General features: G+C 42.2%; 1 protein-coding gene across 1 annotated transcript in view; it reads left to right on the forward strand.

The window, feature by feature from the left end:
* crim1 (cysteine rich transmembrane BMP regulator 1 (chordin-like)) overlaps positions 1–13373 on the forward strand; it is a gene marked incomplete at its 5' end in the record, with an annotated part of 132952 nt that overhangs the window by 29385 nt on the left and 90194 nt on the right. Inside the window, one exon of the mRNA XM_080012090.1 lies at positions 3372–3545. Within this exon, the coding sequence (XP_079868216.1) occupies positions 3372–3545 (174 nt within the window). The remainder of the gene's footprint in view (positions 1–3371; positions 3546–13373) is intronic.

Below are 13373 nucleotides of genomic sequence, written 5' to 3' on the forward strand. Positions count from 1 at the left end.
GACGGGACCACTGATTCAGCCAGGGAGATGTTGAGAGATATGCCGTCTGGACAGCTTTCCTGGTGTTCACCCGCATCAGAGCGTTCGCGCTCATCTCCAGCGGTGTAACTCCAATTAGCCAGCGAGCTAGCGGTGCTGTTGCCAGACTTAAACTGCGCATAAAAGGAGTTCAGTTCGTTGGCTAGGGAGGCGTCCTCACTCGTGGCTGGGGAGGAGCTGCTCTTGTAGTTTATCATCTGCAGCCCCTGCTACAAGCGTCTTGTGTCCCCCTGCTCCATCTGTAGCTCCACGTTCCCCCTGTACATCCGTTTAGCGTCCTTCACCACCCTCCGCAGATTGTACGACGTCGCTTTGTAATTGTCCATATTTCCGGATACGAGACCGTCGTTGTAAGCGGCCGTGCGAGCATTCAGAGCGCAGCGGATGGATTCATCAACCCATGGTTTCTGGTTTGGAAATATCCTAACTTTCACCGTGGGAACGATGCTATCTGCTACCGTAGTCACAAAGCTCACCGCTACATCTGTAAACTCGCTCGCCACTTGAACTTGATAGGAACATGTCCCAGTCTACGTCAGCGAGTGCGTCCTGAAGAGCAGCCTCTGATTGGTCCGTCCACCGCTTCACTTTCCTCGTCACCACCAGTTCTCGCGCAATCAGAGGCCTGTAAACGGGAAGCAGCGAGATCGTGGCATGGTCAGATTTCCCGAAAGCAGGGAGTGAGAGGGTCTTGTATCCGTTCTTGTAAGGTGTGTAGCAATGGTCCAAAGTTCTATCTCCCCTGGTGGCACACGTGATGTGTTGGTGGAAATTAGGCAGAACTTTTTTAAGGTTTTTAAAAACCTGTTAAAGTCCCCAGTCACTATCACAGCCGCGCCGGGATGTCGGCGCGGCTGTCACATCATTCAGGTCCGACAGTGCTGTGTCGGTATCTGCTTGCGGTGGGATATAAATGGCTGTAATGATGACCATGCTGAATTCCCGGGGAGATAAAATGGACGGCTTAAGATGGTCAGCGGTTCCAGGTTCGGCGAGCAGGAGCGGGAAAGAAACTTGGTGTTGTTGGGGTTACACCAGCGGTTGTTTACCATTCGGCAGACACCTTGGATTTCACCTTTGGATTTCCCTCGACTCCCCCGATCTGTCGCCGCGGAACACGGAGAAGGACTCTGCTGGACGGATGGCTTCATCCGGCACCAGCGGGTTGAACCATGTTTCCGTCAGGCAGAGGACGCAACAGTTCCTCGTGTCTCGTTGGAATTTAATCCTCGCTCGAATTTCATCCATCTTGTTCTCCAGGGACTGAATGTTGGCAAGAAGGATGCTTGGCAGAGGTGGACGGTAAGGTTGCGTCCTCATTCTGACCCGGATACCGCCTCGTTTACCATGGTGCTTCCTCCTTCCTCCATTTTGGTTGTTGAGCGTCTTCCCGCGTAGAATTTCAGCCGGCCACTCTGCTTCCACGGATAAAAAGTCCCAAAGTTGTTCGTTCAGGGAAGTTTTTATATCCATGAGTGCATCGCGGTTGTAAGAGGTAACTGCCGATGCTTTTTTGGCGGACATTATGATAAAAACGAAAAAAAAATACAAAAATGTGCAAAAGTTGACTGGAGCGCAGGCGACCGCAAGGGGCGGCGCCACTATCGCCAGAAATGAGAGATGGGTGAGAAAGACGAGACAGGAGGAGATGACGTGAGACACTGTCTTCAGATTGAACTTGGTGTGTGTGTGTGTGTGTGTGTGTGTGTGTGTGTGTGTGTGTGTGTGTGTGTGTGTGTGTGTGTGTGTGTGTGTGTGTGTGTGTGTGTGTGCGCGCACAAGCATTTGATGTGCTCACTCTAGGGAACCATCTTAGAGAGGTAAACAGATTTCTGCTCTGCTACCCTGATGACAAGAGACAATTCCACACACACACACACACACACACACACACACACACACTCACTCCAAAATACAAACCATCATACAGCAAAGAGAGGTTTAGAACAGGTAGCAGGGTCAGCAACTGTCAAATTTTTTCAAGCTAAACTGAAGGGGGAAACTTGACAGGTTGCATATTGAGCGTTGTCACCCTACAGGTTCTTAACCTTTTTCATACACAAATCTGGCTAATGCAGCCTTCGTTTCCCCCCTTGAAGACCTATGCCACTGAAGACCCACCTGTCTTTTGTTTGGTCTTAGGGCGATAGACCTCAGCACTATAAATATGAACTACGGTCTTTAAAGCCCCAACTGAGCGTGCTTTGCATCGATTTCTTAAATTTTTAGTCAGGACGACAATTTATCTCATTTACTCTCCTTGGTATTCGTTATACTATATATATATATATATATATATATATATATATATATACACTGTATACATCTCATCACAGTTCTCAGTCTGTCTCCTTCCCGCAGTCTGTCAGTATTCACTACACTAGCGTTCGCAATGGCCACGCCCCCTTACCGTGTAATAACACCGGTCCTCGCTTATCGACCAATTCGCTTCACAACCTGGTCCTAGGAACGGAACTCGGTCGTTAAGTGAGGAGTACCTGTATTATATTCTGCATTCCTAATGAAACAGTATAAAAAATCAGACTTCCTGAATGATCGATAATTACTGAGACAAATGTTGCCAAATTTTGGGAGCTGTGCAGCCAAGCAATGAATGACCTGGTACAGTTCTCAAACATTGACCATGAAGATGAAATCATTAGGAGTCACATATGGTGAGTTAAACTTAAGTGAGTCACAAAGAGATAGGATATGGTTTGTTTCTTGGCTCCTCGAGAGATTCTGGGCATCTCTTCCTCAATGGTGGGACAATCTTTCCCCCTGACTGGTGAGTTTCTCCCTTGCTCGTTAGAGATTTTGGGCTGCCCTCCCTGACTGGTCAGAGATTCTGGGCCTCCCTCCCTGATAGGTGAGTGATTCTCAGCTTCCCTTGTGATAGGTCAGAGATTATACGCTTCCTTTCCTGAATGTTGAGAGGTTCTGGTTCTCCATCTGTGATTAGTGAGAGATTCTGGGCTTCCGTTTCTGATTCATCAAAGATTCTGCTCTACCATCCATGATTGCTCAGACATTTTGGAAATGTGATAATGGATGTACAATGACAGGGATTAGGAGGCACTATGGGTTGTTTAATAGGTGGTGGAGCCAAGAAACCAATCAAACCTGTTGCATGGTTCATCTAGAACTTCAAGTTCATTTTGTAATACTTCTTTGTTATTAAAAGCAGTAATATTTTTGCAGCATGCAGCTTTTGGCTGTCCAATATTTTATGTCATAAACCTTCACACTGTGCATCGTGTTTTGAATTTTTATTTGTCACACATTGACAATGCCAGCACACTAATTGCTATATTCTGTTTTCCTATTGGCAGATGAAGACTGGGAGGAAGGCCAGCTACTTGGCTTCGAGCCCTGCAGCGAGAACCTGATAACAGGCTGTAACATCCAAGATGGCCGCTGTGTCTGCCATGCTCTCCGGACTTGTACCAACCCGTTCCAATTTCCCTCTTTGGACAGCTGCCAGACGTCCCTGCGACATATAGAAGGTGCTTTTTAAATTAATCAAGTTCATTTTTTTCTCCCTATTCTCTCTCATATGGATGTGAATCAAGGTCTCTCAACTGAATCACGATTCATAAGCGCTAAAAAAAAGTGTTTCCATTCTGTGATTCAAGATTCAAGATTCAAGATTTTTTATTTGTCACATACATATACATACTTCCATACATATATGCAGTGAAATGTAATGCAACGCACCCGGTGATAGCACACAATATGTCCTAGGAAAAAATAAAAAATAAAATAAAAAGTAGAAAATTCCTTTCTAATAGACCGACTAACTGACTCCTAAAACGTAATACAGTAAGTGGAATACTTATAGAATAAGATAAAAATATAAAGAATAAAATACAATAAAAATAAATTGAAATAAAATGGAATAGATAGAAGGAATATGCCTATGTTTTTCCGAGACAAAAAGTATGCATACATTAAATGAGTCAGATAATGTTCGTCAAGACAGTTTTATATCAGGTCAACAATTATCGCAACTTGCAAGCCAAGTAATTAAAATGTAGAAATACAATAGATACTGTGTGACTCGTACACAAATATAATGTAAATATCAATTCAGGAGTCAGGGGCTGTAGGAGGTGACAAAATTGTCACGGTTTCTCCTGACTTATGCTTTAATTCACAACGAGGAGTTTATCATCGTGCAAATGCCAGGTTCCACAACCTTTTTTTCATCTTTATGTGTGGGATCCCTGCCAGCTTCTTTTTGTACTCACTCGCTGCCTTGACCTTTTGTTCTATAGGAGTCATTTTCTCCACTACAAGTACTTCTCACTTAACAACCGAGTTCCGTCCCTACAACCAGGTCGTTAAGCGAATTGATGAACAAGGACCCGTGTTATTTCAAGGGGGCGTGGCCATTGCGAACGCTAGTGTAGTGAATACTGACAGATTGCGGGACCGAGACTGAGAACGGTGATGCGTGATGAGATGTATACAGTGTATATATTATATATAGTGTATATAGTGTCTATAGTATATAAAGGGTGATGCGCGATGAGATGCTTGACGCTGAGACGCCGCGCACGCAGTGGTATTGTACGCAGCCCACAATACAGATCGGTCAGAGAGCTGGTCGTAAGTCCGAACTATCGTTAAACAGCTAGGTTGTTACGTGAGGAGAACTTGTATATCTATTTTCTTCTCTTTCTGTCTCACTGTATTTTCAGCCTTGGTAATGGGTTGATAAGAACAGTAAAATATGTGTGTTTTTTCTCCTGACATCACAATTGCTGCTTAAAAAAACACCAAAATAACAACTTGTTATGGCAGCAAACCCACTGTACCGAATAGGTGGGTTTGTGGGTAGGTGAGGTGTGTGTGTGTGTCTGAGGGGTGACTCTAGATGACAACCTCAGCTTTATGTCGTCTCGTGTCTGTTAGTCAGATGTTTGAGTGGCGGTTTGGCAGTGGTTCGTGTTGACAGTGTTGGAGCTCCATTATCTGAACAGCACGACCGTAGATGTTGTAGCTAGCAAGCAGAAAGCCATCCATGAATAAAAATAAACATTTTTTCTTTCTTCCAGTATCGAGAAAATCCAGTTGCTAAGCACCCCGGGGGGGCCTCTGGTTTAGTGGCTGGGGTGAAAAGCGGTGTTAAAATGCCTGAGGTAGTTAATTAAAGGACTGTGTGTCACATCAAAATCACGTGTTACATGGATAGAATAGATTATATTAGATCACAATCGATTGCACGAAAGGCCATCTCCAGAGTTTTGTAAAATAAAATTGCTATGGCACTCTGTGCTGCAATACATTGATTGCATGATGCAAAAATCAAGGAGGAAAAGAGCTTGAAATTAATTATTGTGGGGAAAAAAGCCAGTAATCTAAGCAACAGAGAATGAGGATAAATATAATAGGGTAAGGACATTTAAGTAACTTAAACCGCAGTTAAACATTTTGAAATGACTTATACAGAGCAAAAATAAATGCTGACTGAATGCTGAACATACTCGATTCAGTAAAATATTGAAGTGCAACCTGTGGACAGACAAAAAAGCTTTCTATTTTTCATTTCATTTTTGTTTTTTTATTTTGTAATTTTTTCGCATGATGAGTCATACGGACGAGAACAAAAGCACACTAACAGTTTCTGGAGACACACACAGTTAGGCATTAGTGAAGGTACAGGAAGCTCAACAGCGGTGAACTTTCAATTATAGGTGTTAGATGTGTTTGTAGCCTTGCCGTCAACGCCTACAAACGTTGAAATAAAACTGAACTGCCTGTTCTATGTTTGGATTCTGAAAGGTAACCAAATATGCACTCCAACTTTCCTGAGAGTGTTAATTGGGCCAGACTCATGCAACTTTGCTCTTTGAATTAAGCGACTTTTCGTCTCAAAACAGCCACCAGTAACCACCTGGCATCTATGTTGGCCATCAGGTTCATATACCATTCATACTCCAAAATTCAATGTTAGATTGTTTTCGTTATTCCTACAATGAAAATGGCCACCGTATCGCCCACAGTAAAAGTAAGCGTAACTTGAAAATTACATGGTGCATTAGAATTCAACATATGCAAATTTAAACAAGATAATGACATTAAGTACGGTATGCCCCACAACCAACAAAATTAAACAAGAAGGTTAATTCTCCAGGAATATCTACTGTAAGAGCTAATGTACCTTTTGAAACAAATATCCTGAGAACCCCCGAACAAGGCAACAGACTTTTAAGTTCTGCTAACTGGAAGACGGCAAGAATAAACTTCTTCAAAACGGTCCCTCAATGCCTCTTCTTCAACCAGTTTGTTAGCTGCCTATCAGAGAGGCTTGCATTTACTCTACAAGAAATAAACTGTCCAACCTCATAGTGCACATCTCTGTTGTTGCTTGCCAGGCCATGCTTGATAATGATCTGACAGAATCCTGTCGGACTGAAGAGATTTCCAAATCCTTCCTTCTTTCTTGGGATGGTTTTAGCTTCTAGAGCATCTGCTAAGTCCACCTTACCGTCCACCTCATTCGCACAACTACATTTTTTTTTCTTTTTTTTTTTTTTTTTGTGAGAAAAGAGCTACCAAAATCCAGTATGGGATTCATGAAACATTCATGAAGTGTGATTGATTTCAAGACGTTTCAAGTAGGAAAGCCTTCCCATATGTATCTGAATACACATACATTTTGATGGTACCTAAGAACAAATTAAGTCATTGAATGTGATCATAATGGTATGTTTTGAAGTAAAGGCAAATGCTGTCCTTTTTCCGGTCACTGAAGCAGGCTTGAACCATGAGTCAGATGTGTGGAAAGGTGAGGAGGAAAAGTGGACAGTGCAGATCCACATTGCCCTTTGTCGCATGCTGCAAAGGTTATTTCATTGTCTGGATTGTTCATCTACGTACTTTGATGCCACTACTCCACCCCAGGTTCATCTTGATGTCAAATCATCATTATCGCATTTCTTAAGTTTTTTTCCACTCCCTTTGTGAAAAGTAGACACAATCGTGGAATGAGTCGCAGTACCTTGCTCTTCTGCTTTCTTTCTGTCTTTTGTGAGTGTGGTGGGTGTACTGTATGTGTGTCTGCCTCTGTGTGTTTCCTTTGCCTCATACTCTGAGAAATGGAGCAGCAATTGGGTTTTTCTTTGCAAAGCACAGTCAGTCCACATTCCAGATGCATAACAATTTGAAGAATGTGAGTCCCAAGTCGGCAGCTTGTTTTTATCACAACCACAGTAGTAAAGACTTTCTTGCAGTTCCTGCGCACCCAATATTCTGTGCTTGTACTCTCTTTCCACCATATTAATCATAAGTAATAGGTTTTGTGTTGGAAAATGTGTTCTGCCAAGTGCAGGGAAGGTGAAGTTGTTTTGGTTGGATCTGCATTGTTGTTTTTTTAATTTCCTCTACACAGAATATTTGCTGCTACAATTCCATGACACTTCATTCAGACTGTCCCAGAAATAGATGTGAATTTCAGTAGGGATGCAACGACTTATTGGCCGTACATCGGTATCTGCCGATATTTACCTTGTTGACTGCCATCGGCCTATCAGCAAATAAGATGACATTTATGTCCGAAGAGGGGATAAGTGAGAGCGGCACCCAAATTTGCTATCTAATTTAACTACAAGCGCAAAGGCCACGCGTAGGGTATTGTCCCGCAACTGCTGTAGCAGAAAATCATCAGTGGAGGAGACCACTGGGACCGGGGAAGACCCCAGTGTCAACTTCTCTGCCCCCGATCCCGGGGCAACCACTAAAGACCCCTCAGCGTCACTGCGCGCCACGCAACACTCACATTTCCCTACCAACCGTGGCTGCACTCAGCCCTGAGCCTCCTTCATTAATGTGTCAAATCCTGGCCAATTCATACCCAAAATCACGGAGTACGACAGGCAGGAACTAACTGCAGCCTTCACCGTATGTTTTTTTTCCCTTTGTAACAAATTTCAAGTTGTGCCATCAGATACGTGTGAATATCCCCATGCACACACCAAATCTCCACCCTTGACGCCTCCACCAAAGCCCCGGGTTGAACCAGGCGTTGCTGGACCATCATCTGAGAACAGCCAGAGTCCAGCAAAGCCTGATGTCTACCCCCTTATACTCTTACCGGTAAGTTGTAGGTCCCTGTGGTGTGGGGATGGTCTGGTTTGAGCAGCCGCACGTGTCCTGGCTCTAGGTAATTCGGCCCAGGGTCAGTGTGGCTGTATACCTACTGCTTGTTGATCGGTCTAACGAGCAACAGGTAAAACCCCCATCCCCACACGCACAGTCCCTTCTCAACCGGGGTGGGGGCCCGGCAGACCAGTGACAAACTACCTGTCCAACCTCCATCACGGGGCAAACCCGCCGAACGTGGTTGGGTCTCCCGCAGTGCCAGCACACCTGCTCCGGTGTTTGCACATCTGTGGGCCCGCTGCAACAGGCCAATAGACAGCCCTGGATCCACCTCCTCTGCATCCACCCATTAGGCTCTACTCTTCTATGCAGTGGGGGGATTTAAGCTCATCGCTCTAATATTTCTAGTTCCTTAAGTATGTATGTTTTCTGTTCACCTACAGGAGTGATGAGCAGTAGAGCCCAGACATCCAAATTTAAACTATGCTAAATAAATAAAATTTAATACATAAATAAATTAAATCTTAAATCTGAGTTGTCTGTAATAACTATGATTAGAAAATGTTGTCACTCAACAGTTACAATATTTTAACATTAAACCTTGAATATTCTGGCCCCATGATTCATATTAAAGAAATATGAATCACAGACTAATTGCAGAACATTATTCGATTTTTTTTTTTGTGTGTCAAAAGTAAATTTTGTTTGATAATTATTTTCCTACCCCTTACATAGACAGCATTAATATGATTTGTTTATCAATTATCGGAACTTTCCTGCTAAATCAACCATCTCCCTCCCCCCCGGGTACATCAGTGTGAGGTAACAAAAATAAAAGCTATAGATAAAAGCCTTCTGGTCCCCGTTAATGCGCTTGACAAGACTCTTATAAACACAGGCTACAGTTACAGATGTAACTGTATTGTTATATACATGTATTATTAGTTATGCGGTATGTCTGTTTCTGACAGTTTAATGGATTTATTTTATATTGATGGTTCACATTTTGAGTAAATAGTGTCCGATATTGTCACTGTTCATGAGCCTTATATGAGCCCAACGGAACTCTTTAGAAAAGGCAAGATTTATGCACTGGCTACACTTAAAAAGTGGCAATGCAATGTACTGCGGTTATATTAGGCTATGGGATCACACTGTGAGTAGAACATAGTATATCCATATGGTTGTTCCTGCTAGAGTTTAAATTACCACTTTGGATTGATTTCATGTACAGTACATTTGTTCATGTTTCAGTCAACCCAACATGAATCTGAATCTGAATATGAAAAATTACTGTAGGTTCTACTGTAGCACACACCATTTTCTTAAACTTTCCAAAAATAACAAAGTAAGTTGTAAGTTCTACTGTAACAAAGTTATTTTGGACAATCCCGGTTACTTTCGCTAAACGCCAAACCTTTTCTTTGGTCGACTAGTGGATTAACCACCCTCTGCACTCCTCATTCAGAAGCTGCGTTTTCATGCGAGTGTGCTTGTGCATTTCCACACAGACTTCCGATGAGGAATGTCTGGAATGCTGTGAATGTCCTGATTCCCATGTTGTCATGACAATCTTTCAACAATTACATAAAGGCATGTTTTATTAGCTTGTCCGCTCCAAAGTCTTTTTCCTCTTTTTTGCTGTCCGATAACAAGAAACATGGAAACCCCTTAAAGGTCACATCCAGTATTTATTTATATATTTTTTCAAAACGCGCAAAACCTCAAGCCTAATGTGCTTTGCGATTAATGAAAATGGTGTACTTTGGCACGCCCATTCACTGAAATCAAACGATTTCATCATACTTCCCTCTACTTCTTTATGACTGAGTAATTACAACCTTTTGACAGCAAGTATATTTTGAAAGTTCGAGAGAAATCCTTCACCTCAAAATTTTCAAATAAATGGTCAGTATTGGTTAATTTTTACTTTCATCTTCACTGGTGTTCCTTTTGGAGTAAAATGGAGGGGGAAAGCAGGACGTGACAGTGGCCTTTAAAGGACGTGGAAAATTCACTTTTAGCCTGTTTACATATTTCACTTTATCCCTGACCATTTTCACCATTTAAATAAACCCTTTACACACCGGCAAGTCCTTTAAGATATCTCCAAAAAGAAAAACGAATTGAAATGGCTTTCACTTGACCTCACTTGACACTTAAATAACTTTGAAAGGTAACAATGTCCTTCTAATGCTTGGCATCTCAATTTTCAAAATCAAAGACCTTATTTTGCACACCGTTCCTTTGTCAACCCAATATGCTGCTTTCTTCTAAATCCTACGGTTAATATCACTAACACCCAAAAAGTATTCCTACGTTGTTTTATAAGATTACCCCAAATTATGTATCGTTCTGTTTCCTTGTCATCTGGTACGGTCTGTATTTGAAGTCTTTCACTTTTGAGAGAGAGAGAGAGAGAGAGAGAGAGAGAGAGAGAGAGAGAGAGAGAGAGAGAGAGAGAGAGAGAGAGAGAGAGAGAGAGAGAGAGAGAGAGAGAGAGAGAGAGAGAGAGAGAGAGAGAGAGAGAAAATAGTCAGAGGAAATACTTAGCATTCCTCTGACTGGAAGTGTGTTTTGGTGCGTGTATGAAAGGGCAGAGTTGGGCTAGTCGTGTGTGTGTGTATCTAGTGGTATATAGCTTGGGGGAACATAAAGGCACCACATTGTCTCGTAATTTGTTTACACGAGAAATCAGCTACTCAATCCTCTGCCGGGCGTCCTGCAGAAAATCTGAAAAAGAAACTCTCGGTTTCCAATGTTTGCAAGGAATGTCTGATAGTATGGAATACCAACTACACAAGCAACCAAATTACCAAGAGACGCAAGCACATTATCGACAAATGCACACACACAACACATGTAGACCCAGACGTCCTATTTGGCCACATGTGTTGTGCTCGCCCCAGGGTGAATTTGTCTGATTGGCTGACTGGCTTTAATTCGGTAGATGTGACTGGTTGTTTCAGGTCAAATCTTAGATTTTATTGTTGTTGTTTTGTTCTCCATAACGTTCGAACGTATTAGCGGCGGACCACTCTGAATGTACTTACTTAAATGAAATATCTACAGTTGAATGGTAAAATGATGATCCCCCATTTTAATCTTCAAATCAGAGCTAATCCCACTCCCAGGGTACAAACCTTTTCTTTTTTAATGCTCTATGTAGTTCCATGTTGGTGACCTTAATTATCTAGCAATTCAGTCTACCGATTGGTCCGCCGGGCAAATTTATGATCCGATCGATATTCTGTGGAGGCCATATCACAGTGAGCATCTCGGAAGAAAAGTTGTTTCGCCCCCAAAAAAACGAGAAAACAATTAATATTTCTGGATGGTGTGTGTGTGGGTGGGTGGGTGTGTTTCAAGTAGGTTGTGACTAAGTATTTTCCTCTGCTGGTGCTTACCTATATCTCCATAGCCATTTACAATAATAATATTAACATAGTTTGTGTGTGTGGGGGGGTGTATGTAGGAAATTCAATCGGTAGTAACAGCTCACAGCAGGAGCTGATTATTTGAATATACAATTGTACGCACACACACATGCACAGGTTATAATTTCTCCAGAGCACAAGGAATGTGATTCATTCCGTTTGAATAATTCTTGTAGACAGGTTGAGGGGAGGCAAAGCACGGGTGGTGTTGGGGGTGGAGAGGTGGGGTTGCTGCATTACAGGGAAAACACAGAAGAGGAGGAGTCAACATGGCAGCCAAGAAGAGCAGAAATAGAAGGCTAGATATATAAATAGGAAAATAATAATTACAGGCGCAGAGGAATCTACTCCTTTAACAGGCTGGACTAGATTTCCATTATTATTATTAGTTCCCCCCCCCTCTGTATAAGAGGAGTTAAACTGCAGGAAGGGTTCTAAAGCTTCAATGTGGTGGTGAGAACAATTCTGCTCTTCGGGGCATTGTTACCACCAGATTGAAGGGCCGTTCAATTAACTGAAGTCACTAAGGCCTGTATCACACCAGTTGCCTTGAGTACGTAGGCACTTCATAACATAAGCCTGTTCAAAAACTTGCAGCTGAATAACATCAAAGAAAAACTGTCTATGAATTCATTTTTTTATTTTAATAATAATCTATGCATTTCTGACATCAAAATGCCACTTTACTATTACATTTGTGACTTTATTACGTAATTAATTATTACACAATAATTGCAGAATGTGATAAAAGTTCCAAGCATTCCACCTTGCATAATCATAGGCCACTTTTTGTCATGCACTTCACCATGGTCATTTGGTTCTGAAATCAGTTACTTATCATAAAGGTGACTAGTATTGATGTATTGCCGCAGAGCTCAATAGAAAGCATTAAATGGCTCAAAACCTCATAACAATACTGCAAGGGGCTTTTAATAATCAGTCTATGATAATGACAATAAATGGCAGTACGATTACAAAGTCCAACAAAATTATCATGGAGGAACAGGTGTGAAAGAGTTGTTTCCAAGAAATGAACCTGGTCTAATCTTAGCACATGGCCACCTTGTGGAGAGGATTCAGAAAACACCCAACAGAACCGAGAACACAATGTCTTTAGCACTCAACGCTGTGTGTGTGTGTGTGTGTGTGTGTGTGTGTGTGTGTGTGTGTGTGTGTGTGTGTGTGTGTGTGTGTGTGTGTGTGTGTGTGTGTGTGTGTGTGTGTGTGTGTGTGTGTGTGTGTGTGTGTGTGTGTGTGTGCGTGCACACGCACCTTGTTATATAAGGGCTCAACATGTTTAGACTTTACTCTGGAATGCCCTGGTCCTGTTATTCTCTCTCTCTCTCTCTCTCTCTCTCTCTCTCTCTCTCTCTCTCCCTCTTTTTGCATACACATGCCTATGACTGCACAGGCACTTACATCCACCTTTACACACCAAAGACACCTGTACACACGCACACGCAGACACACACACACACAAACAAACACCAAACTAAACAGGTCAGCCATGTTAATGCGACGCAATAAATCCATAACATGTAAACCCACGAATTGACTGCACTGCAAGAAATCAGTACAGAAAAAGATGAAAAAACATTAAATAGCAAATCAAGTAAAACTATACCTTTGCTTGATAAGTTTTTTTCTATAATATTTCTTATAACCAATAGGGGGGGGAAATGCGACATAAATAAATCTTACAGTGTTGGAAAACTGTCCACAACATAATTATTCCTGAAGTAAGAAGAGAAGTTGAGATTTAATCTTTCTGGAGTGGAGAAGATAAAAGTT

Source organism: Zeus faber (assembly GCF_960531495.2).
Source record: "Zeus faber genome assembly, chromosome: 13".
NCBI classification, from domain to species: domain Eukaryota; kingdom Metazoa; phylum Chordata; class Actinopteri; order Zeiformes; family Zeidae; genus Zeus; species Zeus faber.